This window comes from Phoca vitulina, unplaced genomic scaffold (genome assembly GCF_004348235.1).
Source record: "Phoca vitulina isolate PV1807 unplaced genomic scaffold, GSC_HSeal_1.0 scaffold8, whole genome shotgun sequence".
Classification (NCBI taxonomy): Eukaryota; Metazoa; Chordata; class Mammalia; order Carnivora; family Phocidae; genus Phoca; species Phoca vitulina.
The window spans coordinates 9606740-9632939 of record NW_022589711.1 but is presented as its reverse complement, the minus strand read 5'-3'; the positions used below and the strand labels follow the sequence as shown (position 1 = coordinate 9632939).

Below are 26200 nucleotides of genomic sequence, written 5' to 3'. Positions count from 1 at the left end.
AAGTAACATCGAGGAAGATTTCATCGTCTAGTTCTTGGGCTGCTCTTGAGATACTGTGAAGCTCAGCTGAAGGTTAGGCTAATACCGGTTGTAGCAGGAACTTGGGGAAAAACCTGGAAGAAAGTACAGAACATTTGTGTAGTAAGGATAAGGGGAAGAGCCAGGGATGGAGGGCATTCAGGAGAGACTTACTGGAAATGGATTCATAAGAGAGCAGCTATAATTTCTATAACCATTTCTGTAACATGGCTGCAAAAAAAAAAAAAAAGTCTTCCCCAAGTAGAGATTCCTATGAAGGAGCTGGGTCAGAGTTAAAGGTACAAGGCAGTTTCCAGTTCAGAACTCAGGTAGACCCATGTCACAGTTGGAGTTAGAGCCTTGTCATAGGGTAATCGCGGTGTTTTCCCCCAAAAAAGATTCAATAATGCAAAGAAGATGACATGAGTCGTGGGCAAGTAGGGGTGTGTTGGCCATTGCTGGGATGGTGGGGTTGTTGCCGCTGGAACTACTGTGTTTCCTCCCCGTGTCCTACGTGCATAGCGTTCTGAGCCCTATCCTTGAAGACACAGAATGCACAGTGTATGTATCGTATAGGTAATAAGAACCCAGTCATCGTAAATAATGAAGTGGGGCCTGCATAAGCTCTTTTCAGAAACTGTATAGGGAATTCCAACACTGGGGAAGCAGCCAGGTAGAATTACAATCTAAAATTTCCTCCAGGTTAATTCCGAGAATGTTCGGAAGGACCTTTTACATAAGAATACTTCTTTTTTTTACAAGAGGAGGAAAAGGACAAGAACAATAAAAGGACCAATTCGTAAACTTTTCAATGTTATTAAGTATTACTTTTCATTTTTCTCTCTGATGGGCCATTTTCTGAATATTCTAGGCTGCTGTTGCCAAAATGGTTACACCAGGCAAGGGAGTTTCGTAGTTTACATGAAGGGATTGACTGACAAGTTTATCTCAGGGCAAGGAAATTAGAGATTGTGATGAAAATCATAGTAGTTACCATTTAAAATGGTTATTTACATGTTTGTGGTTACTTCCTGAAAGGCAGAAGATTCCTGAGGAGAGAAGCTTACATATGAGAGAACATGTGTTTTCATACAGTAATTCCCTTTCACTCAACCAATGTTTATTAAGCACATTCTAAATGTATGGCACAGGGCTAGCTGTTCTGGGTTCACAAAGATCAACCCAGTCCCTGATTTCAAGACAAGGGCTTCATATGACTTACAAAATGCAGTTCTCACAGCAACTCTCAGAAATATCTGCCATTGATATTGCCATTTGCCAGGTGAAAAAACAGAAAAATACTGAGGTTAGGAAATCTACCCCATGTTTCATGGCTGATGAGTTGCTGAGTTGGGGTGCAAACCCAAGTCTGTCTTATTGCAAGGACTTCATGCTTACTCCAGAGATAGATGGTAGCTGGAATCATCAGAGCAGTAGAAACCAGTAGGGAAGGAGGAACATTGGAGTTGGGAGCCTGATGGGCAAGTGCTTTCTGTCTCTAGGCTGTGATAATAGGTTGCCTGAGGGCCAGTGTTAGCCAAGGATATTTGTGAGGGATGCTAAAGTATGAGATGCCAAAATTATCTGTTGTTTTTGTCATTTTGCTTATTTATAAGCTTAATTGATGGGTGCAGTATATAGGTACAGTCAAGGGTATTATATTTAAGAGTGTTAAATAGCACTCTTGATCTGTCTTCTATTTGCCTGACTTCTGTGGAGTCCCTCAAACCTGAACAACCTCATTTTTTTTTGTTTGCTCCAAGTTTTTAATTTAAATTCTAGTTAGTTAATATATGGCGTAATATTGGACAACCTCATTTTAATAAAAAATTTTTTTTGCTTCTTGTTTAGAATATCTTTAAAGATACTTATTCAGAAAACTAAAATTCTCATTTCTGCTGTTTATGGGATGGTAAATACTCTAGAATATATATGCCAACATATAATACTCTGAGAAAGAATTCTGGCCACAAAAATCTCTTTATTTTCTTCCCTACTTCACCCTGTGTTCCCTTTTATTATTTATTTTTCTTTTAAGATTTTATTTATTTATTTGAGAGAGAGAGGAGCAGAGGGAGAGGGGGGACAAGCAGCCTCTGTGCTGAGCGCAGAGGCCGACGCAGGGCTCAATCCCATGACCCCGAGATCATGACCTGAACTGAAATCAAGAGTCGGATACTTAACCAACTGAGCCACCCAAGCACCCCGCTCCTTTTATTATTGTAAGCAAAGCAAGATATCTGTATTTAGAAAACCTCCTTAGAAATGGGCAATTTTTACTGAGTACAGACTTTAGAATTTCAACAAATCCCCTCCTTATTGGGGGAAAAAAGTGCAAAATAGGAACACTAGTAATAGTTTAATTCTTACCTTGTTATTGGTCTCCTTTCTTAAATTTTGGTGTTCTTGAGATTAAGAACTTTTTATTTAACCTTCTTTACAGTGATATAATAACTGAACTAAAAAAGCAAACCATTAAATAGATGGTTAGGTACTCTCTTCTCATCAGATTTATTTTGTTATTCTATTCTGTTCTATTCTACTCTATTCTATTCTATTCTATTCTATTCTGTTCCTTCATTTTATTCCATCCCATTCCATTCTACTGGTGGCCTCTGTATCCCTCATCATAGCTACTACTAACTTACCATATACCTTATTTGGGAAGATATCTAAGTTCATCTTATAAGATGTAAGGTGTCTAATTTCTTTTTGTGCTTGCTTTTCACTTTTATATGTTTCCATTTTTTACATTAGTTATCCACTCTATTGCAATTTATGGCTCTTTTCTTTCTTGCGTAGTCAGGCTCACTATCGAATTTTATAACAAACTCAGGGGATTGCACTCAGCTCCTCATCCTTGGTGAGAAAACGATCATTACATGGTAAGAGGCACCTTCAGATGCTGCTTTTTGCCATTGTTACCTTTGCTTCCTGCTCTTTCTTGCTTTCTACATGCCCTCTGGTTGTTCTCTCACACACTCTCTCTCTCTCTCACTCTCTCTCTGTATGTCCCCATCTTCCCTATGCTAATAAAAAATTTAAGTTGTTCCCATTTTATTCTGTATCACAGGTTGGCTTCCCAGTTGGAATGATTCTTCTTTTCTGAGAGTTGCTATGAATGCAAGGATTGTTTCACCATGCTTTCATTCAAGTCAGTTACATTGCATAGGATGGTAACACGTCTTCTTGGATTGTTGCAGATGTTCCCCCAACGAGTCAGGGAGTAGATCACAAGCAGGTCCAGAGAGAGCTGGGAAATGTTGTACTACACCTCCACAACCCTACCATCCTTTCTTCCTCTTCAATCGAAGTGCACTGGACAGTGAGTCATTATTGTTGCAATATTTGATTTCAATTTCAATAAGCAGATGACTTCTGGGAGATCATTATATGAAAAAAATATTCATGGAACAGATAGTTTATGTATATGTGTTGCCCGCTTGTCCACCAATGACAACTTTATAATGTAAGCATTGTTTATTATGGTAGCTGTGCTTTGGCTTTCAACAAAAAAAGTTTCATGTTGTGTGTATTTTCTATTATACAGCAATAGTAAACTTTACCATTACCAAAGGAAAGAAACACATAGTATTAATTATAAATATGTAACTTGTGACACGATCATTATTACATAATATCTTTTAGACTTAAGAAGTATTTCTGAGTAGTATTAAATTGGCATTTAAAATTAGAAAGTTTTCTGATCCTTTTGATCCTGACATCCCTAGATGTCTGTCAAAAGCTGCTATGATGCCTAAAATTTCTGCATGAACCCTAGAAATTAGTATCTAACATTATATATTGAGCTGAAAAAGTGACTGTATTACAACAGATAGTGATTTGTTTTTCATGTTCTATTTCATATAAACTAGAAAACTGTAGGGTGAAGCCAGATAGAATTGTTTGCATTTTGTCACATTTAATTTTCATAATTTTTAAATAAATCAATAAGATATAAATGGTTGTATTTTTTATTTGTCATTTTAATAGGTGGACCAACAGTCTCAGTATATTCAAGGATATAAAATTCTTTATCGGCCATCTGGAGCCAACCATGGTGAATCGGAGTGGTTAGTTTTTGAAGTGAGGACCCCAACCAAAAATAGCGTGGTTATCCCTGATCTCAGAAAGGGGGTCAACTATGAAATTAAGGCTCGTCCTTTTTTTAATGAATTTCAAGGAGCAGATAGTGAAATTAAATTTGCCAAAACCTTAGAAGAAGGCAAGTATAATGAAACGTGTGATTACTGTGCACTGTAGTACATTTGCTGGGTTTTTATTAACTTAATTGAAAAAATCTTAATGTTAACTGTGACATTAATTAACTGTCTTGATATGGAACATTATATTGAACATTATATTTTGCTAAGAGATTTTGTTCAGTTAGAACTACTAAAAATAAAAATTCTGTAATACTTGACTTGCTTTAATAGCCTATATAAAAATTTGCAAATGTGAACCATATATTACTTAAAGGCATATGTAGGACATATTCAATTGTTGAGAACTAAAATTCACATTTAAAGATGAATTTGTTCTCAATTTGCTTGACTTTCCATTAATTATTTTCCATTCACTTATTGAATGTTACTTTGAGTAATGATTTATAAATACGGTGAGTAATGTTTTGGTTTGCCCAGGACTTTCCGGGGTTAGCATTTTATGCTTATTCCTCATGTCTGTGGAAACCCCTCAGCTCTAGAAAAACCGGTATGATTGGCCACCCTATACCTGGAATTTCAATCTTAGTATTTACATAAAAGTAAAAAAAGGTTACGTGTCACAAGTATACTCTGTAAAAATAACCAGAATTTTCCCTAAAATGTACTTATTTTGATTACATAAATGATAGGATATAGTTAATGTCATGGTTGATTAATATATAGCTTTATACTTTGGAACCTTTGTAGGGAGAACATGACACTAAGGTTACAGGGTAGGAGGAATAAGAATTTTCCTGGGATGTTTTGTGGAGATAATCTATGTAACTTTGGTTATGGAAAATTCGCAATAACAAAAGGTTTAGGAATTTTGAGGAGAAACTTAAATCAGTTGGGACTATTCAGACTTGAATGAGATACATATTTAAAACATAGGGGTATATTGACATATATTTTACATAGTTATTACTTGATTTTAAATGTTGTGTCTGCTTTCAGTGTTCTCTAATATACTCATAATGTATCTACTTTTTAAAACAATTTAATAGCACCCAGTGCCCCACCCCAAAGTGTAACGGTATCAAAGAACGATGGAAATGGGACTGCAATTCTTGTTAGTTGGCAGCCGCCTCCGGAAGACACTCAGAATGGAATGGTCCAAGAGTATAAGGTAACACATACATAGTAATTACTGATGGACACCCTTCTCCCCCTGCAAAGAAAGGCAAAAGAAAAAGCTTGTCGACATTATGGGTATTTGGCGCCATCTGCTGGTGCAGGTAGCAACATGTAAAATTATTTTTAAAATACTTCCCTGTTTATTAGGTTAATTGTGGATTAATTCTTTCTTAAGCCATTCGAAAAAACAATTAATTTAAAAGAAGTGATCTATATGGTCACAAAATCTATAGGTCCATATAATTTTACACAAACAACAAGTATGAATGCTAATAAAAAGTTGTGTTTTTTGTTTTTTTTTTTAAGATTTTATTTATTTATTTGACAGAGAGAGTTAGAGAGGGAACACAAGCAGGGGGAGTGGGAGAGGGAGAAGCAGGCTCCCCGCCGAGCAGGGAGCCCGATGTGGGGCTGGATCCCAGGACCCTGGGACCATGACCTGAGCCGAAGGCAGACACTTAACACTGAGCCACCCAGGTGCCCCCTGTGGTTTTTTTTTACCTTAAAAATCTAGCTTGAATATATTTTGCAGCATTGGGTTGCCCCATGGAATTGGCTAAGAGTCAAATACTATCAAATAGGGTTTGCTTTCTCCTCCTTTTTTTTTTTTGACATGTTTGAAGTTTTAAAACTTTGAAGCTAAGTTGGAAAACTTATTTTAATGTGCACAAAATTTTTTTTCCTGTAGAACTTGTTTTAGTCTCTAAACAAAATTTCATATCTCAGAAGAGATTCAGTTATAAATTTATGTATGTTTAAGTGAATTTTAAAAATAATAAGAGTGACTCAATCTGATAATTCTGATAATTATTTTGACCTGTGAAGTCATCAGCTCTAGTGATTAAATTTAGAGTCTTACACAGATTTGTTTTGAGCAAATATTTTCAAGCATGCCAAGATACAGTTAAAAACATGAGACGTATCCTATCAATGACTCTGTATTATAGGAAAGTCTTAATGATCTATGATAAATGAATAATTGATAGATTAAATCAGGGAAATCTCAGTAGAAAATAGATTTTACATGTCTTTTTTTCAACATTTATGTAAACACATTGCATACTAGAAGAATTTTAACTGTAAAACATTTTTTCCCTAGATACTGCTTTATATTTCCATGATACCTGAGTATTTTTTAGTTACTAGCTAAATTGTGATACTTAGTAGTTTATCTCCTATATGTGAATATTTTATACTGTCCCTATTGATATGAAACTGATACTAAAAAGGTGACCACATTTTTCTTCTACAGGTAATTAGATACTAACATCAGAATCTCTTGTGGACTCATTTTCCAAACATATGTACCTGACCACCATTCTCAGAGATTCTGACTCAGTAGGTCTGTGGGGGGGGAGTTGCATACATATTGGGATAGATCTTTCCAAGGTGATTCTGATGTGCATTCTTGGTAAGGCTTGCCAAATAAAGACCATCAATGTTCTTTTGAGTAGCAAATTGATTTGGACAATAACCAGACATACTGAGCGTCGTTTTAGGCCTAATATTTTCTTAAAATGATCTTTAAAAACAAACTGAAAATCTCTTTATGAAATTTGCCAGAATTTTAAAAGGGTGACATTTAAAGTATTTAAAATAGTGCCATGAATGCCCTGTGAATGTTCTAAGATATTTCAAATTAGATCTTCTAGTGTCATTGAATCATTAAAAGGTAAGAGTCTCTACAATTTAAATGTTTTCTTGTGAATTTCAAGGTTATCTCAAGATGGGGGAGTGACAGGATGCTATGGTTCAGTCCAGAAAAATGAACTGTTATGGAGATTTTTAAGGATTTAAAATGAGGTGATGTCTCAGCTCTCAAGCAAAATTGTGTAATGTAGGCATTTTCCCCTAAGAGTCAAAACTCATTTCTCTCCAGAAGAAATGCAAAAGGGTGGATTTCACTTAACTTCATGGTCAATTTAAAATAATAAAATGCCTTTCAGAACCTGATTGACTGGTACAAAATCAGTTTGTGGCTTTGGTTCAGCTGCGTAATGTAATTGGGGGGAAAAAAATCACAAAGGACTCTTTATTTCCAAATGGTCAGGACCTGGGATAGAGTCTGACCATTTACTGGTGTTATGCACTGAAACTGTATTAAAATAATATTAACTTCTAAAGAAAAAAAAAATGAAAGGTTATTGCTCACGTGATAGGGGACACTGATACTCCTAGATTTATTTTAAATTCCATTTCCTATTACAGTTTAGACAATAGGCTACTTGAGACTAATCCTACATTTTGCTTGAGGACATCATAAAGAATATAGAGCATGTCTTACTACTCCATGTAGCATTTTCTTATATTAACTGAGTCCAAATACTGTCATGCACCATATCCAACTTCTTAAACATTGCAGATCACGCTATGGTTAAATAACCCTTTAGTGAAGTTTAAATTAAGGATTGCAGTGTAGTTCAGAAGTCTTAATTTCCTGAAAATAATTTCCTGTCATAAATATCCTTATCAAAGTTAATGAGCTATACAATAATTTTCTTATTAGAAGAATACTTTTCTTTCAAGTCAAATATGTATTGTTATTCTTTATGATCTCATCTGTGTTATCAAAGACAAATTAATATTCCCATTTAAATACAAGATCAGAGTGCTAATTTTCTCTCACTGATAGTAGTGCAACATGCCACAGGCTGAGGAGACTCCTAGGAAGATCCCAACTCCTTATGTCCAGTTTTATTTATTTATTTTTAAGTAAACTCTACACACAACATGGGGCTCGAACTCAGGACCCTGAGATGAAGAGTTGCATGTTCTACCAACTGAGCCAGCCAGGTGCCCCTGTCCAGTTTTATTTTTAATAACCATATTTTTGCAAAGGTACTTTAGATTTAGTTATTGTTCTTTATCTGGATATACGCAGTTTTTTGCAAAGCCCTTTTTTTCTGGCAAATAATTTCTAGGTGTTTAAAAATAAAAAACTGATGATTTGGGCTGATAGCCTGTGTGTTTGAGCAAAAATCTGTAGACTTTCCTAATAGAGTCCTTGAGAAGTATATGAGAAAATTCAAAGCAGTCTTTAAGGTACTGCTAACCTGAGGTTTGACTGGGAGCGTCCACTCAGAACTAGATCCTAGGGAAAAATGACGTTTGCAGCATCCTGTATTGGGTCCATGATAAGTCTGAACTTGGTCTCGGTCTAAAACCGAAATGCTATGTTGATCTTTGCATTCACTTAAATAATTTACTGGCTTAAAATTCCTTGTGCTCTGCTTACAGGTTTGGTGTCTGGGCAATGAAACTCGCTATCATATAAACAAGACGGTGGATGGCTCCACCTTTTCTGTGGTCATTCCTTCTCTGGTTCCTGGGGTCCGATACAGTATAGAGGTGGCCGCCAGCACTGGGGCCGGGGCTGGGGTGAAGAGTGAACCGCAGTTCATCCAGTTAGGTGAGTGCGCAGATCTGGTTTGAGAGTCTATTGCTGCCCCCCCTCCCTGGTCCTGCCTTTTTTGGTTTTTGGAAAGACAGCGACAAAAATGATAATGTTAGCTTCATTTAAAATATATGCATTATATGTTGTATAAAATATATAAATATAAATATAAATACGTATTTATATAAATATATAATATGTTATGATTATATAAATACATAATATATATCACAACTAAACTGAAACTTAGCCAAGCACACATTTTAAATTGTATTTCAAACAAAGGTTGTCAGCATTCATTGTCATCCTAATTCTGTCCTATTGAATTTTTTCTTTTTTTTTTTTCTATTCAACAAATACTATTAATTGAACATCAAGGATACCTCAATGAACAAGAAAGACACAGTCTGAATCTTCATGGAATTTACAGTTATTTGGATAAAAAAAAAAAAACTTCCATGAAAAACTTAAACTAGGTATTAGAAGTTTAAGCAATATACAATTTATATTTACTATTTTGGTGTCTATTTAAAACTGTAATTGCTTTTTATAAGAAAAGATAGATTCCAATGTCAAAGAGAATCAGGATACAGTTCTATGCTAATTACTTAGAAAGGTAAATATGATGTATGCTTCAGAAGTGGTTAGAGGAATTAAAAAAGGAAAAACATTAAGAAAAAAAACTGACAGAGAAGCCTTGTTACTACAGTTTCCTATAGGGAATGTGGCATGAATATGAAATACAAATTAGTAAGTGGTTACTAGTAAAAATCTAAAGCAAACAACAACAAAAACAATTATAAATGGAAAGGGGAGAGAAAAGCGTCGCTATTAAGAAGCTACATTTAAATTATGAAAAATGCTGAATGTAGAGTCAACTTTGGTTTATTCCTTTCAAATCAGAAGTTAAGCATTAGTAAGATTTTATGTTAGGAAAAGGATCAGATATATGCATTTTTATACTTCACAGACAAGTACATAGTATTTTTGCATTTGGATGATAACTGAGGACATCCTAGAAATTATTTCAAAACAACATTAAGAAACATTTGGCTTTGAATAAACTTCCTTGCTATATAAACTTTACGTTCAGTTTGGAAACTCCTATCATTGTTCCATTGTTAAGACAGTGCTTTCTACTCTAACGGATGTCTTTGCAGAACCTTTGTGGTGTAACACCATAAAGTTCACCTGAAGTGTCGTAATTGTGGGGTGGGACTCTGTTCCATGTCGACAGGGAGGGTCACGGGCTGATGAGCTTTACCTTTTTTAACATGGAGCTTCCAAGGCTGACCCAAGGCCAGTAGAGAGGAAAGAAACCCACAGGGTGGGGCAGGATTTAATGGTGCAGGACTAGAAAGGGTGCTCATCACTCCTGTGCAGAACGCAAGTCAGGGAATGAGAACACCGCCAAAAGAAGTCACTGGCTAGAGAGTTACCTCCTGAAAACTCTGTCGTATGAAGGTAACATTCAGACCTTTAGAGGAGAGCTTGTGCTATCTGCCACAGCCATGGTCCAGAATTTGATTTGGGGATTATCTTTTTAAACAGTGATTACATATGCAACTTTTAAGCAAAAATAGTTTCATGGTTTATTTCAGGTTCATTTATTACAAAATTACAAAATAGGAAACTATTTAAAAGAATTGATTGATGCATCTGTTACAACGTTAGGTTAGACATGGGGGAAATTAGTCTAAGTAACTCAGAGTTGCCCAGTTTTATGAAACATCAGTATTAACTTATTAAAATTGATATTATAAGTTACACTGTGATGACCTATACACTGTTGATGTCATTTACCTATTTTCATAAGGTATGATTTCAGTCCTTTTTCAAAGATGCTTTGGAAAAGGACCATGTGTAATTTTATTTATTTAAGATTTAAATCACAGGATTTAAGGGTCAAATTGGTTTACTTGAAATTATAAATGTGTTCCCGTTTTCCATATCTTAATATAGCCTCAGCTGCAGGGAGACAAAGACTGAGATATAGAGTGGCCGTTTTAATTCATTAGTCACACCACACTTTATTCTGTTAAGCCCATCTGGTCGCTTGCATGGAACCTCTCTTGGCTGTCTCCATAAAATCTGAAGCTACCCAACTTAACCTTGCACAAATAGCCATGAAATCCATAAACTTAGGAGATACAAAGAGTGTATCAGGGGGGAAAAAAAAAAAAAATAGGTCTGCTTGGTGAACTCTCAGAGGATGAAGTGCTTTTAGGAAAACCATAGATAAAAGAGCCTGGAACATGAAATAAAACTTTCAGTCAACAAACAGTTGAAGGCAGGTGACCGAGGCAGTTTATAAAAATAGGTTTTTCAGGCTTGACCCTCCATAGAATAAAATCTGGAATTCTGTTCAAGAAAAAAAAGCAAACAAAACACACACACACACACACACACACACACACACACGAGTAGCAATGTAGCTACCATTTTACATAGAAAGGGGTGCTATTTTCCCAAGGTTGTTTCCTTGGCCATTGAACGCTGCTTATTTTCCCTACAAATGTCTTATTGGGGCACCATATCATTTAATAAGAAAGAAAAAATAATCTGTAGAATTGTTTTCTGTTTGAGAAATGTTCTTCATATATAATGAGCTATACCAGTTATTTTGTTCTGGAAAAAAAAAAAAGGAATTTTGGACTAGAACAAATGGTTCTATTTTAAAGCAGGTTGATTAGCAAAACATTTTCGGAGTCAAATAAAATTAAGACGATTTTAAGAAAGCACCATTCCTAATGAAATGGGCAAACACCTTCTTGTTTCACCAGATGTTGTGGGGGAAGGACATTAAAACCGCAAGCGCTAATGGGAATTGTGCTCACTGGGCATCCTCAGTGTCGGCATCGCTCAGCGCCAACAAAGCAGGATGTTGCTTTGATCATAGAACAAGGGTTTGCAGTTTTCTCCAGACATTGCTGACTGCTCTGACTTGATGAAATGGTGGGCTTGAAAAAAGGAATCTCTTAGTAGGTTTAAACCAAAAATAAGTAGATTTTCATTGCCAGAAATTCCATCGATTTTAAATTATTGAATCAAAAGAACAGAAAACATACACCTTTTCAACTATTCATAACACTAGATAGTTCTTGTCCATATTTAATGTTCTTGTATCTATTGCTGGTCATGGCTGTTATTTTAGAAGAAAGAGATTACTTAAAAAACAAACAAACAAACTTTGGGGCACCTGGCTGGCTTAGTTGGTACAGCATCTGACTCTTGATCTCGGGGTTATGAGTTCAAGCCCCACCTTGAGTGTAGAGATTACTTAAAAAAAAAAGAAAGAAAGAAAGAAAGAAAGATTATACATAGTTATTTCAGTGGTAACATTATCTTAATTTTTCTTTGGTTTTACATTATACTAAATTGTATAAACTCTGTGAACCTAGGCTCAAATAATGCATTTTAGAATCTTAGAGCGTAGTCATATAGTAGGGGGATTCGGGGAGGAGGAAAACACACACTTTTTTTTCCAATATGTACCTTAAATAGAGGAAATAATGTGTTATTTATTATCATTTTGAAACATGTAATTGAGGGTTTCTGTACAAGTCTGAGAAAGTTCATGTCTTTTCTATACAACTTATTTGGTACCCCTTGTTTATGTACTCCTGTTTAAGTATTTCATTTTTTACAATTGTAGTTTTATATTTATCTCAGTTAGCACTGTCCTGTGAAACTCAATCTAAGCAATAAGAGTTTTGTGGAGTAAAAAATAGAGGTGGTGTGCCTTTGTCTTTGTTTTTAAATATATTCCGTAAAATTATTGTGTCATATTTGTTTTGCATTAAAATAGAGTGAATATAATTTTGCTGAAAATCTCATGGACTATTTTAATTAACAAAGGTGGATGTCTCTGAATGAAAGACAGAAATGATCGCCTAAAAATTAACAAAATAATGATAGCCATTTTATATGATACAAGTATGCCTTCTTGATCTCATTGAGTTTTAAACCCACATTAATCCAAAGATGGCTTTTCAGATTCTCACGGAAACCCCGTGTCACCTGAAGACCAAGTCAGCCTTGCTCAGCAGATCTCCGACGTTGTGAAGCAGCCAGCATTCATTGCAGGAATCGGGGCAGCCTGTTGGATCATCCTCATGGTCTTTAGCATCTGGCTGTATCGACACCGGAAAAAGAGAAATGGACTGACCAGTACTTATGCGGGTATCAGAAAAGGTATTACCTTTCCTGAGTTTTTCATTTTTTAATATGTTGCAATAACTCCTGATTTTAATCTGTGACTCTAAAATATTCATGCTTATATATCTCATATATTAAATTATTTTAATATATAAAGATTCTCTAAAGTGCTTTTATTTTATTGTGATCTCTACATACTGACTTCTCTGGAGTAGCAAGACTTCAAACAGGGCTTATCTGTTTCAGGCTCAATTCCTTTATATTTTGCCAAGGTAGGTCTACACTTGGTCGTTACACCATCTCTTGTGCTCTTAGGGAATCACCTCACTGCTTTATATTCTTGAAGAAATTTTTTAATCTCCTTGTCACCGGAATTATAAATACAAGCTTTGCACTGACTCATACCTTTACAGGGAGTGCTGTAGTCTTTGTGAAGCTAAAGAGATTATTTATAAAATAATTATTTTATGAGTATTTCTGATTAGTTATAAAATAGTCGTTTCTTAGTGAATATGGAATGCCCAACTAATTTGCATTTGCAGAGAGGAAGTTTAGTATTTTTTTATTGTTGTACTTAAAGTTGCAGATTTGGATATGTATATGCTGTTAATTAGTGATGGGGATTTCCTTACAAGTGTGTTTATAGGGTTGGAAGAGAAAGTTTACTTGGCTGCTATTATTTACAATTTTATGGAGGAACCAAGTATGCCGAGGTTCACAGACACTTTTGCCACATATCCTTGAAGTCTGTAGATTGGTGATTTGTATTTGTTATTCTTTGATGAGATTTGTTAACGCTGTCAGACAGATAGTCCTCCCTGCCTCTACCTACCCAACAAACCTAATAATCAATTCTGGGCCTCTGATGTGCACTGCACGTAGAGTGACTAAAAGTCTTGCTTTTCAGGGGAGAGTCCAGATTTATGTCTTTCGTCCAACAAGTTACCTAGAGTACTCCTTTTTGTTCTCAAAATTGTCCTGGTTTGGATGGCAAATTATACATTCACCCTATTTCTAGGGATTATAAGACAACACTTTTGCTTGGCTGGAAAACAAATTTAAAGAGAATTACCAATGAACACATCCCCTCCCACACCATCACCATTCTTAAAAAAAAAAGTCTTCGTATTTTCTAAAGATTTTATTTACTTATTTTAGAGAGAGAGCATGCAAGTGAGCGCGCTCTAGCAGGGAAAGGGGCGGAGGGAGAGAGAATCTCAAGCAGACTCCATGCTGAGCAGGGAGCCAGATGTGGGGTTCGATCCCACGACCCTGAGATCATGACCTGAGCTGAAATCAAGAGTCAGATGCTTAACTGACTGAGCCACCCAGGCACCCCAAGTCTACATATTTCCTTTCTTTTTTTTCTAAGTCTACATATTTTCTAAGCAAACATTTCCTACATGTCTTGGCCAAGCCCTTTCTCTAATCCGTTATACGCAAAATCAGAATTTGTAGTGCTAGCTGTATGCTTATAAAACAGCCTGGGACAGCTGTCTAAAATATTTGTGCTGTCAGTCACAAGGGGTCTTGGCAAGGAAGAGTCAACACAAATTCATCACCCATACAGTAAAAATAAATTAATGTGCCTCCCTGCTGTGGACATGCAGCCCGTCCCTTCACGTTCATGCATATATTTGCCGTAGCATTATCATCCTTAAAAATGTTTTTTTGCAGATGATGTGTTCTATCTAGAGATGAAGCAAAATGTCAGTATCCCTGCCTGTGAAATGGAAAACAAGGGCTTGGAGGCCAAGAGAGCTGGTGCTCGTTATATCTACAGAGTAGAACAATGTCAGACACAAGTGTGACCATCTAAAACCTTTGACTTAAAATCCAGTGCAGGGAAGGGGCTTGTGGGTCATGGAGCGGGTTGGGAGTATTGTGGCGGGGGGGGCAGGGCGTTGGGAGCTGTGTTTTGAAATCGACTTTGAAGAGGAAAAGCGACTAATTAACGTATAGATGTAGAGTCTCTTGAATGCTCCAGGAGTCTTGTATTTCTTGGTGCCGCGAGTGCTGCAGCTGTCTAGTTATAACAATTTAATGCTCTATAGTGTCTTGAAATCTGAATGTGTGACATGAAACCCCCTTCCTTTCTGAAATATCTTTTCTTTCACTAATGTACTATAAGCATGCTGGCAAATGCCTATGAGCTCTTTGTGCGAAACCTATGAAACTAATATCATTGTCCTTTTAACTAGCTTGTGTTTAAGCAGAAATCATAGAACATAATTACAAATGTAATTGGTGAGCATTTGATTCTGCTTTCCTCATTTTGCCTCGTTGGCACTTTTTCATAATTCTGTTTCCATGCAATTAAAAAAAAAAAAAAGTGCATCCTGAAGCCTTAAATCGTCTATGCCAGAAACAATGCCAGTAATTATAAGAAAAAAAAAATGAAGTGAAAGATTTTAAAGAAATAGATATAAAAGAGCCTCTTGACCTTTAAACCCCCAAACCAGAGTGTGACTTTGGGTAATAGTGAGCATTTTTAACCTCCCCCCCACAAAGTGTATCTGTAGATACACCCTCTGCTAGAACACTCAGGATCCCTTTCCACATACATCCACACCGTGCACCAGCATCGCTGGGTAAAAAGAGGTGATTATATATTATTGGAAGCTTTGAAAATTAAGTTGTTCTTTGGTGTACAAGCTGTAAAAATTTCATTTAGATGGCCTCTTTCTGTATCTTCTTCAGTGTCTAACTGGGTTAGCAGTTAGCTAGGAGGACTGACAAGGACCTTTCATATTTTTTTTCCCTTATGTCCTTGTGATTGCAAATGAATGTTCAGGCACTCTATTCTTGCTTGAATAGCTTTACTTTCACATGTACCTTCTTATTTATTTATTTATGAAGACTTGTTACTATGACTCGGAATTTTTGATTGTGGCTAAATTACATCGACTCTGAAAAGACCTAACTGAAAGAAAACACAATAGAATTCTTAAGACAGGGAGGGCCTGCCGTGCTGCCCGCAAAGGCCAGTGTATCAGATGGGCACACACAGCACTGAGGTTTTTGTTTTTGTTCCTTCTAGTGTACTCAGCGATAAAACGGTTCGGTAGGAAGTGACCATTGTACCGAATACTCCAGCATGTGCAGTGTGGAGCCCCCACAGTCTCTAATCCTAAAGTAAATTTCTTGGAGACATTCAAATGTGATGTGGAAAATACATTTTTGGCAGCTTGTTGATCCACAATACATAATCAATATTCTAGTTTGTGTGTATTAAGGATTTCTTAAACGCCAGCTTGAGTCTTCAAGGGAGCAGCGAACATTCCCTGGCTTGCTTGACCTGGGAACTGTTTACTTTAAATTAATGCGAAGAGCTTGCAAAATAAGTCAGCCTCCTCCCGCCATGAAATGACATGGAAATAGTTTGTGATGTTATCCAACACCCAGGAAGGGGAGGAGATAGGAAAAGTGAGGGAGGCGAGGCTGCTACTTTTGAGGTCTGCAGTTCAATTTCAGGCATTATTGATTAGATTAAGATTTATAACTGCAGAGAGAGTGAGGGTTTTCAGTGGGGTGTTATTGTTCTATTGTTTAGCTTCTAGTGTGACATTTAAAAACTGCTCAGCCTACTCAGAAAGCTTCTCAGTGTAAACTATAATCGAGAAATTAAAGTTTAAAACTCCCCATTTCTTCCTGTCCATTCACAAATTTCTATAATGATAAAAACATTGTATCACACTGTTTATATGATAAGGTGTCAGGCATTTCTCGGCAGTGAAACAGTTCAGTTTTATGGCTCCCTTTGTTCCAGTTGTTTCTTTCCTTCTTTCTTCCTTCCCTCACTCCCTCCATTCCTTCTTTCCTTCCTCCCCTCCTTCCTTCCTTCCTTTTTTTCCTTCCTTCCCTCCTTCCTTCCTGTCTCTGTCTCTCTCTTTCTCTGAATGATGAATACTTAAGTGAACCTATTAGTCCACTTTTATAAGCATTTACTTTCAGATTTCTAGATAAGGTTTAAGCAAGACCCTGAGAATACTTGTTTGAGAATCCATCAACCAGTGTTTGGAGATGATTAATAGTAGAGGATTCCTGTTTGTCCTGCAGCCGGGAGCTAAATCTATGTGACTCAATGCAGGGTCATTCCCAGGCTAACCCAGCACGACTCCCATGCCAGACACTTCAAAATGGTACCTGTAGAGACAAGCCTCTTCTTTTCACCTCAGATTTGGTTTTATTCATATATCAGAGTGTCAGAACTACTGGCTTCGTTATTTACATTTGTTTTATGTTCAGCTGTCTGCTTGATTTATACTAATGTGATATGTTCCCTTTCTCTCTTCAGCTTAATAACTGGTTTATATTTTGTTTTGATTTTTCAGTCCCGTCTTTTACCTTCACACCAACAGGTATATATTTGCACTTACCCTCCTCCTCTCCTTTGTTAGTTTGGCATGTGTTGTACGATTGTGTTTCTGTTTTTATTTCATTTTCTGCAGTTAGTTGGGGGAAAGGACTTAAGATGGAATACAATACTTCATTTACTCATGTCAGGCATGCATTCAAAGTAGAAATGGTTGGTGTTGCTTTTCATCCATTTAATACGGTTATTTATTCATGACTCCACGCTGCATCCTGGCCTTGCGCGCACGTGTTTCATTAGATAGACACTCTGTTTCCACCCTCAGCATGATTTAACATGCTAATGATCTTATTGATTATTTCATACTTGGCCATGCATTTTTTTCCCCTTACCTTAAGCTTTCACGTTTTCCAATGAAAATTTCTCTCCCTTGCAATTCTCTGTCCATAGAATCAACATTTTTAAAGGGAACCAAAATACCCAACACATGTGGAAGATAAAACTTTTTATTTCCCCGAAGTCAGAATCCTAATATTTTGTTCTATTCAGTTTCTTTCAAAGTGGGCCCTCTTCTTTCACATCACCTTTAATAGAAGATATACCTGAAGTCTTGCCTCCTCGGTTTTAATCCAGTTATTGTAATCACGGGAAGCAGTTATCTCTCCTTAACACACTCCCCATTTGGAGTTCTTCTAAGTAGCAGAATTTGGCAGCTTTTAGAAACACATTTCTTCTTAGAAAATACGTCTGTATTTACAGAAAAGCTAATCTTCTTAACCGCTTGCCTAACTGTGTGCAAATCTTTATTTGTTATTGCTAAATTTTTACACCCATAATTCATTAGGCTGAGAATGCTTTCAAGAGCATTAAAATATATTGTCACTAAATATACACATGTCTGATGAAAATATAATGGGAGGGGCTTCTGTAAGCCACAATAAAAAAAATAGGTCGTATTAATTAATAGCCACAACTCGGCATACATCTTTGTGTGTGGAGGGAGAGAAGGTTTATTTTAACATTTATCTTTGTCTTACTGGTATTCATACTTCTGGGACAACAGTCTTGCCATTTTTTTCCAAATTTAAGATTCCAATTATATATACATATAAAATCATGCAATTATAGGATCTAATAATAAATTCAAAATAGAAAACTATGGGAATGCAAATGTAACAATGCATAATATATTTAATAAGAGTGTACTCAAGTTTACTTTTACTTAGTTCTCAACCTTATTGGCACATTAAGAAAATAAGAGTAACATATTTAATTCTGTATAATCTTAAAAAAATACTAGTTTAAACAGAAACCTGCCGCTTTCTGTGATGATTTCGCAATGCTTCTAAGTAGAAAGTGAGAAAGCATTCCATTTTAGAAAGATACTCATGGATGTAATAGCTTTTGATTTATAAATGTAAACATGTCTATTAATTGTTTCTTTTTCTTTTCTTTTTTTTTTTTTTTTTTGTAACATTCTAGTAACTTATCAGAGAGGAGGTGAAGCTGTGAGCAGTGGAGGGAGGTAATTATCCTGCTTGTTTTGTAGATCCTAAAGGGAATTCCAGGTATCTCATCTTGCCTTCCTCAATGACATCACTTTCTTTGCATAAAAGGTTTAAGGATGAAATTTGTTCAAATCTTTTAGAAATACTCCATTCCACTGTGCTGTGGAACCAAGCTTGTTTGTACACAAATGCCGTTGATGGAAGCTGTTGCATCTTAGTGAATGAACACCAGAGGGCGCACTTTAACCGTGAAAGACAAACTTGCTGATTTTAGTGGATGATTAAAAGGAGTTAAAGTAATTAAGCAATGGCATTTATGAAGATTAAGAAATATAGCTAGTTAACAGATACTATCAAAGAAAAAGTGTTCATTTGAAAACCTGCTGAACATAGCATTTGCTCATAAGTTGTTGTAGGCTAGGTTGGTTTGTTCTTGTGAATTCAACATAGTTCAGCTCTCCATTTGCAGGGGAATATGTTGAAATACAACAAGAAATCTAGGTAGCTTGTTAACATGGAGCTTTTCTTTTCTCTCTAATTAAAATGAACCTCAATCCTATATGTATTATTTTTTTGTAATTATGACTCAGTGAACTTTAATATATTCATAGAGAAATCACAAATTGATGTGACAGGCAGCTTAAAAGAGCTGAAAAATGGTATATGTAACATGAGCCAAGCTTCTGGATTTTCTATAATAAGATGATGTTTTTCCCTCAAACCAGCAACATATAGCTTAAGGTAGAAGAACAAAAAACTTCCAAACAACCATTTTATAATTTAAATTCGATTAACTTATTGAGTGTTCTGCTTGCACAGCTGGATAATAAGTTTGCAACTGGAAAAGACAAAAATGAGTAAGGTGTTATTTCTGAATCCAAGGAGCATACCATGTGGAGACACAATGACTGAATTTAGCATACGACAAAGAGTGTTGACCACCATGGCTGTACAAATTTGGCAACAAGCACTAATCTTTTCTTCCTGGGTACCGGTGCTAGCTTACTGTTTTCATACCCGTGAAACAAAGCCAGCCACTGAAAGACCCAAAAGCTAGGGAGGTCTTCATAGGGAATAAATTCACTTGATTCAGAAATTAAACCAGAGCCTGTTTTTGCATCCAGGGGAATTCCATCGAAATGATAGCCCAGATATTCATGAAACAGACTCTGGTATAACAACACTCTCTCGTGGATAAATCTGGAAAGCCTGATTATATAACTACCTCTCTACATGTACAAGTTCATGACTGTAGACTCTGCTTTCACGTGAATCAAAGCACATAAAATGCTGGTGGAGCATCTTCTTTGTCCTGCGCTAGCCTCTGTGGATGGGCGCACGTACACGCGCTCTCTGTCTCACACCCACACGTACATGTGCACACACATAAAATATCTCCAGTTCTTGCTCCTAATGGATTTACAACCTAAGTAGAGCAAATGATCATATAGGACCTAATGGGAGGAATCCATGGGTACCCAATGCAAGTTTCTACAGTGGGACTGAAAAATGACAAACAACAAACTGAAAATTACAAACAGAACAATTTTGGAAAGCTTGCTGTGTTACCATACAGAATTAACCTTTTAAATTCAAGAAGAGAATAACAGTGAAACTTCTGTATTTCAAATACCAGATAGAAAAGACCTTTGTACCAAATGAAATGATGAAAGATGCTGGCATGTTCCAGAGGCAACAGTTAAAGATCTTGGAGTCCATGCTCAAAAGGACAGTTATATACACAACTTTTAATTTATTCATTTGTCAGGCATATTTATCAAATGTCTACCATGGATGCGCACCATTCTAGTTGCTTGGGATGCATCAGTGAGCAAGTCAATAAAAATTCCCATCCTTGTGAACTTTACATTAAGAGCGGGAGATATAAGATAAATAATAAGCATTAAAAAAATCAACTCTAGTATCAGCAGTCGATGCGTGCTTTGGAACAAATAGAGCAGGATGAGGGATCAGGAGCGTATCAGGAAGAAGTCTCTGTTTCTAGCCAGAGTATGTGTTTGGGTGGGTGGGTGGGGAATTCTGGGATGTGTGTGTGTGTGTGTGTGTGTGTGTGTGTGTATCTGTGTTCTACGATTCCGTGTGGTAAGAGAAGGGGCAGTCACCCAATTTCCTGCACTCTCTCCTCTCATGTCCATCCCTTAAACACTGCTTGCCCTCACAGATCTCAGACGTTGGCAGCCCGCTCTGGCCCTCCCACCTCATTTGGTTGATGATACTTAAGTCAAAATTTCAAGTCTTCCTTTCTTCTGCATCCATCACTGCCTTTGTTGATCCTGCTTTTCACCCCATTCACTATCCCAGTACTGTTTCATGTCAAGCACTTGATCTCTCCTGCCTCAGCTATCGCATAAGCTCCCAGCAGTCCTACCTTTATCTACATTCGTTAGCACTACTTCCTGTTAATTCCCTTTGGCCGTTGAAGCCAAAATGGTATTTTGAAATGCATATCGATCATGTCTCTGAGTTGCTCTAGATCCCATTTTTTTTAAGATTTTATTTATTTATTTGACAGAGAGAGACACAGTGAGAGAGGGAACACAAGCAGGGGGAGTGGGAGAGGGAGAAGTAGGCTTCCCACGGAGCAGGGAGCCCGATGCGGGGCTCGATCCCAGGACCCTGGGATCATGACCTGAGCCGAAGGCAGACGTTTAACGACTGAGCCACCCAGGTGCCCCTAGTTCCCATTTTTAATAGAACCCACCATGTTTAAAATATCAAGTCTAAATTCAGCAGAGCCCATGAAGCCAGCAACCTGTAGGGTGTTGCAGGTCCGTCCCCCACCTCTAAGTGCCACACCCTACAATCCACCACATCAGCCCACCTGCCACTCTGCCAATATTAGATTCTCTTATGGGTCCTTATTCCATCAGCCCAGACTATGCTCCCCATCCCCTGTCAGTTTGCTGAGCTTCACCTGTTGTGTGCTCCATGAACTTTTTGTGCTGGGTAGATACCACAGTTAAGCACCTAGCATAAGGTAATGCAATTATCTTTTGTTTATATTAGGTGTCAGGAAATTATGGCTCCTGGGCCAAGTCCAGTCTGCCACCTGTTTTGTAAATAAAGTTTTATAAGAATACACCCCAGACTTACTTGTTAACGTATTGTCCCTGGCTGCTTTCTCACCACGATGACAGAGTTGAGTCAGTGCAACCAGAAATATAATAAAGGAGAAGGCTGAGCCAGAAATCTTTTCTAGTCCACAAAATTGTGAATTTAACTATTCCCAGAAAAGGGCACATGAGGATTGTGGTAAGCAAAGAGACCTCTTCCCAACTTGGAAAGGGCAAAGGGCTTGGGATACCATCCAGGGTAGGATCACAGAAGCAGTATTAAGTAGCTGTTCCTATCCCTTTGTTTTCCTTACCTCAGACATTCCAGTCACCTCTTCCAAAAACCCTACTTAAAATCCAAACCACAGCATCAACCCGGGAACAGTGGAGAAGTCCTAAAGGACGGAGTAAGAAAATCAGGCCAGAAAGAATGCCAAGAAATCATTTCCTCGCCGTGGGAGGTGACAAAGAAACAGAGCTCAGGCCTTGCTTCTCTCTGAAATACCGGCCTCATTCAAATCTATCCCTTGCTCCTTCCTGGACTGCAGAGCTTTTTCAGGCTATGAATTAAAGGAAAGAGGAGACAGTCTATAGGCAACCCTTACTGCCGGGCCCCCTTAGTATTTTCTCCAGCCCTGGGACCCTCTAGTATTTTATTTTGTGGTTTAGGATTTCAGATAGGCTTTGTTTTGTTTTGTTTTGTTTTGTTTTGTTTTGTTTTGTTTGAGTGAGTGGAGTATCTGAAGTAAGAGGAGCAGAGGAAATGAGAGTAATTGCTACATAATTATTTAAATGCAGTGTCCTCTTTTCCCTTGTGACACAAATTTATTCCCTTAATATGAACTGGAAGAAAAGTTTGGGTTTTATGAGCCTTAGTGTCTTCTTTTCCCTGATAATACTGTCTTTTAAAAGACAAGGAAGAAATAAGCCAAACTCAGATATATTCATAAGAAAATACAACCTCTAATATTATATGGTAAAAAGACATATTTTAGACACGTTAATTACTGTAACCAGCACTGAGTTTTACTTCTGCTTAATTTCTTATTGTTGGACAGCGAAATCTGTTTCATATACACTAGATCATCTTAAATGCAGAAAAATAGCCTATGAGATTGGTAGTTTCAAAAAGCTCCTAACACCCTTATCAAGGTAGCTGCATGTGACCTTGACTTCCTCAGAGACCTCTAAAATACACATATGACATTTAAAGATTCATTATGGGTCAATAATGTATGGTTCACCTTCTTCCCCAAATAATTAGTATTCCAAATACAAGTTTAAACCAAAGCCAGGATGTGAATTGTTAACCTTACTTCCTGTTGGAAATCGCCCATACATATGGAAAGTTCTTTCAGCTTATGATATCAAAACATTCACTTTCAAAGTGCTTTTCTGAGAGAATCATGGTAGCATAAAAATATTGTCTATTCCTTTTGAAACCTGTAAGTCGGACTGAAAAATTTCCACTTGACCCATAGTTTAGACCCTTAATATCTCTACGTGTCAAATATGGAAATTTATTTTTAATAACTTCTATAGTGATAACACACTTGGTTTACGTTCGAGAGGAAATAAAATAGGAAAAGCTAAAGATTACTAGAGGCAGAATTTCTCTAACCAACATCTATTCAGCTCCAGATATCTGTGATACAGCTTGCATTTAAATGTTTTAAATTTCAGCGGTTCAGCAAATTGGCTCTTCAAAGCACGTTTTTATCAACAATGTTAATAATAAATTGGCTCAGTTTTAACAGCATTATTCTGAATTTCGAGACTGCAGACATTTCCCCCCCACTCTTTCTTTTATACGAACGTTTAATGACTTTAGGAAATTTCAGCACTCCCCAATATGTGTGTTTATAGCATCCTGGATTCGAGCGTGGATTCCAGAGCTAGAGAACTTGGGCTCGAATCCCAGCCTCTCTGCCACTCGCTGGCTTTGCATAACTATGCACATGTTTCTTAACCTTCTGTCTGAGGAGTCCTTTTCCTCATCTGTAAGATAAGGAAATAGTAATAACTACTTGGTGGAATGGTTTTAAGAGTTAAATGAGTTGATACATGTAAAGAACTCCGGACAATGTCTCACACATTGTAAGCAAAAAGTAAATACTCATTTTTATTACAGATACATAACACATGTGTACATCTACTTATGTATACAGACATAAAAATTATAAATCCATATTCTTCCTTTGGAGTGAAGGGTTCTTCACATAACCATCATTTGCACTAGTGAGTTTCCTCAGTTGACTCTCTGTGCATCACGAGACCCTGAAGGGTGAAGTGTCAGGTTCTTGATTCCCGGGGAAATGAGAAGCATGGTTATCACACTTCGACAAAGAAAATGAAACCGTGAAGAAAATCTTTGCAGAATCTGCAGCACCAGCCTGTTCATTGTGGATCTTACAGCACACCATGCATTATCACCTCTTTTGCTAAATTATCAAATGGAGTCAATGTTGGAGAAGGACACAAGGAATGCTGTGCTTGGACTCTAGTCTGCATCTCTGGCGCTAGCCGTTCAGGGTTCCCTCTAATAGCCGTTGATGTGCTTTGCATTCCCAATGCACAGTGAAAGAGCCATTAACATGTGTTGTGCCAAAAAAGACAGGAACACTGATATTTCTTATAGTGGACACTTCTCATTCTACCAGATTTAATTCAGTAGCTTTCCTTTGTTTATGTAGGGATTTATGGCAGTTTACATTGTCACATTCAGAAAGTCCTGACAAGCTTCCAGAGCTGTGCACGGAAACATTGATAAGGCTCTCTGCAGAATGTCACAGAGCCCCAAACTCACTATTTCTGAAACATGGTTTTGAAGAAAAGTATGCAAATATGCTTACTATGAAGGATCTGAATAAAGGAGCTTGTTCCATTTTTTAATGATGTTGTAAGAAGAATCATCACTTTTTTAATGGGTCAAAAACGAAGGAATGCAAACTGTCTCCACTATGGTATTCTGTCAGCAACTAAAACACTAAAAAATATAGGAATCCATATGTTTAGATTCCATGTTTGAGTTTTAATCACTGGGGCTAAAGTAAAGCATTGCAAACAGTACAGTGTTTTAAGTCTGACGCACAACTGTGCCCGCTTACAAAGTTATGGCCCTATACACGGAGAGAAGTTCTCAAGACATTAGATTACATTAGTTATCTTGTCAAAAAAATAATTGTAAAATAAAAGGAATAATAATATCATTCAGCAGAGCTGACCAAGTCATTCGTGAGAACAGTGATGAAGAATGTGTTGGACGTCTGAATGGGAAATCTCATTTGCTATTTATAAAACATGTGCATATATATATATATATATATATATATTTTCTTTAGGCCAGGACTTCTAAACATCAGCGAACCTGCCACGCAGCCGTGGCTGGCAGACACGTGGCCCAATACTGGCAACAATCACAATGACTGCTCCATCAATTGCTGCACGGCAAGCAATGGTAACAGTGATGGCAACCTGACCACCTACAGTCGCCCAGGTTAGAGATGCGGACACAGCTCCATGAGCCTAAGCACAAGGACTGGCCACAGGAGGATACATTTCTTCCCCTCTCCCTACACTGGAAAGGAAAATTTGGTCAACGTTTTCATAAAATGTTGACGATTGCCTAGCAGATTACCCTGATTCTATATTTTCTTCATCCCTCTACCTCCACGCTTCACCTTCCACCAGAGTTTCCCAGGATGCAATGGGAGAAGGGAGAGTATGAACTCCAGGATAGATAGCAAGGAAAAAAGAACTTGTACAAAAGCATTCCTCTCTATGAGGATGAGTGTATTTATACTTTATGTTTGTAATTAATTATTTTCAGGATATGGGGAATAAAACAGATCAAAAAATTTATAAGTCTCTAGTTAGAGTGAACCAAATTCTTTAATAGCGGTAATGAAAATAATAGCAACTGTACAACAGTAATAAAAAATTATAAATGAAAATTAACTGAAATTCCAAATCAGATTTTTTTTATTAACATATATTATTTGTTTCATGGGTACAGGTCTGTGATTCATCAGTCTCACACAATTCACAACACGCACCATAGCACATACCCTCCCCAGTGTCCATCACCCAGCCACCCCATCCCTCCCACCCCCCTCCACTCCAGCAACCCTCAGTTTGTTTCCTGAGATTGAGAGTCTCTTATGGTCTGTCTCCCTCTCTGGTTTTGTCTTGTTTTATTTCAAATCAGATTTTTATTATATAAAAGTAAATCCCAAGGATGTAAGATATATATATATCTATATATATCTATATCTATCTATCTATATATCTTTTGCAGGTGTTTATGCATGCATTTATTTTATATTGTGTGGTTTTGGTTCAGAAATATGTGTGAGTGAACTACTTCATGATGGTGTCATGCTAAAGCATGA

General features: G+C 37.0%; 1 protein-coding gene across 10 annotated transcripts in view; it reads left to right on the top strand.

The window, feature by feature from the left end:
• Positions 1–26200, top strand: part of ROBO1 (roundabout guidance receptor 1) — a 1119036-nt gene that overhangs the window by 1054091 nt on the left and 38745 nt on the right. For 7 of the 10 annotated variants that reach the window (XM_032406315.1, XM_032406314.1, XM_032406320.1 and 4 more), the window contains 8 exons: positions 3222–3343; positions 4012–4243; positions 5231–5352; positions 8598–8769; positions 12751–12948; positions 17247–17273; positions 18710–18752; positions 25151–25305. In XM_032406315.1, the coding sequence (XP_032262206.1) occupies positions 3222–3343; positions 4012–4243; positions 5231–5352; positions 8598–8769; positions 12751–12948; positions 17247–17273; positions 18710–18752; positions 25151–25305 (1071 nt within the window). The remainder of the gene's footprint in view (positions 1–3221; positions 3344–4011; positions 4244–5230; positions 5353–8597; positions 8770–12750; positions 12949–17246; positions 17274–18709; positions 18753–25150; positions 25306–26200) is intronic. The other 3 variants (XM_032406316.1, XM_032406322.1, XM_032406321.1) reach the window with 1 other exon arrangement.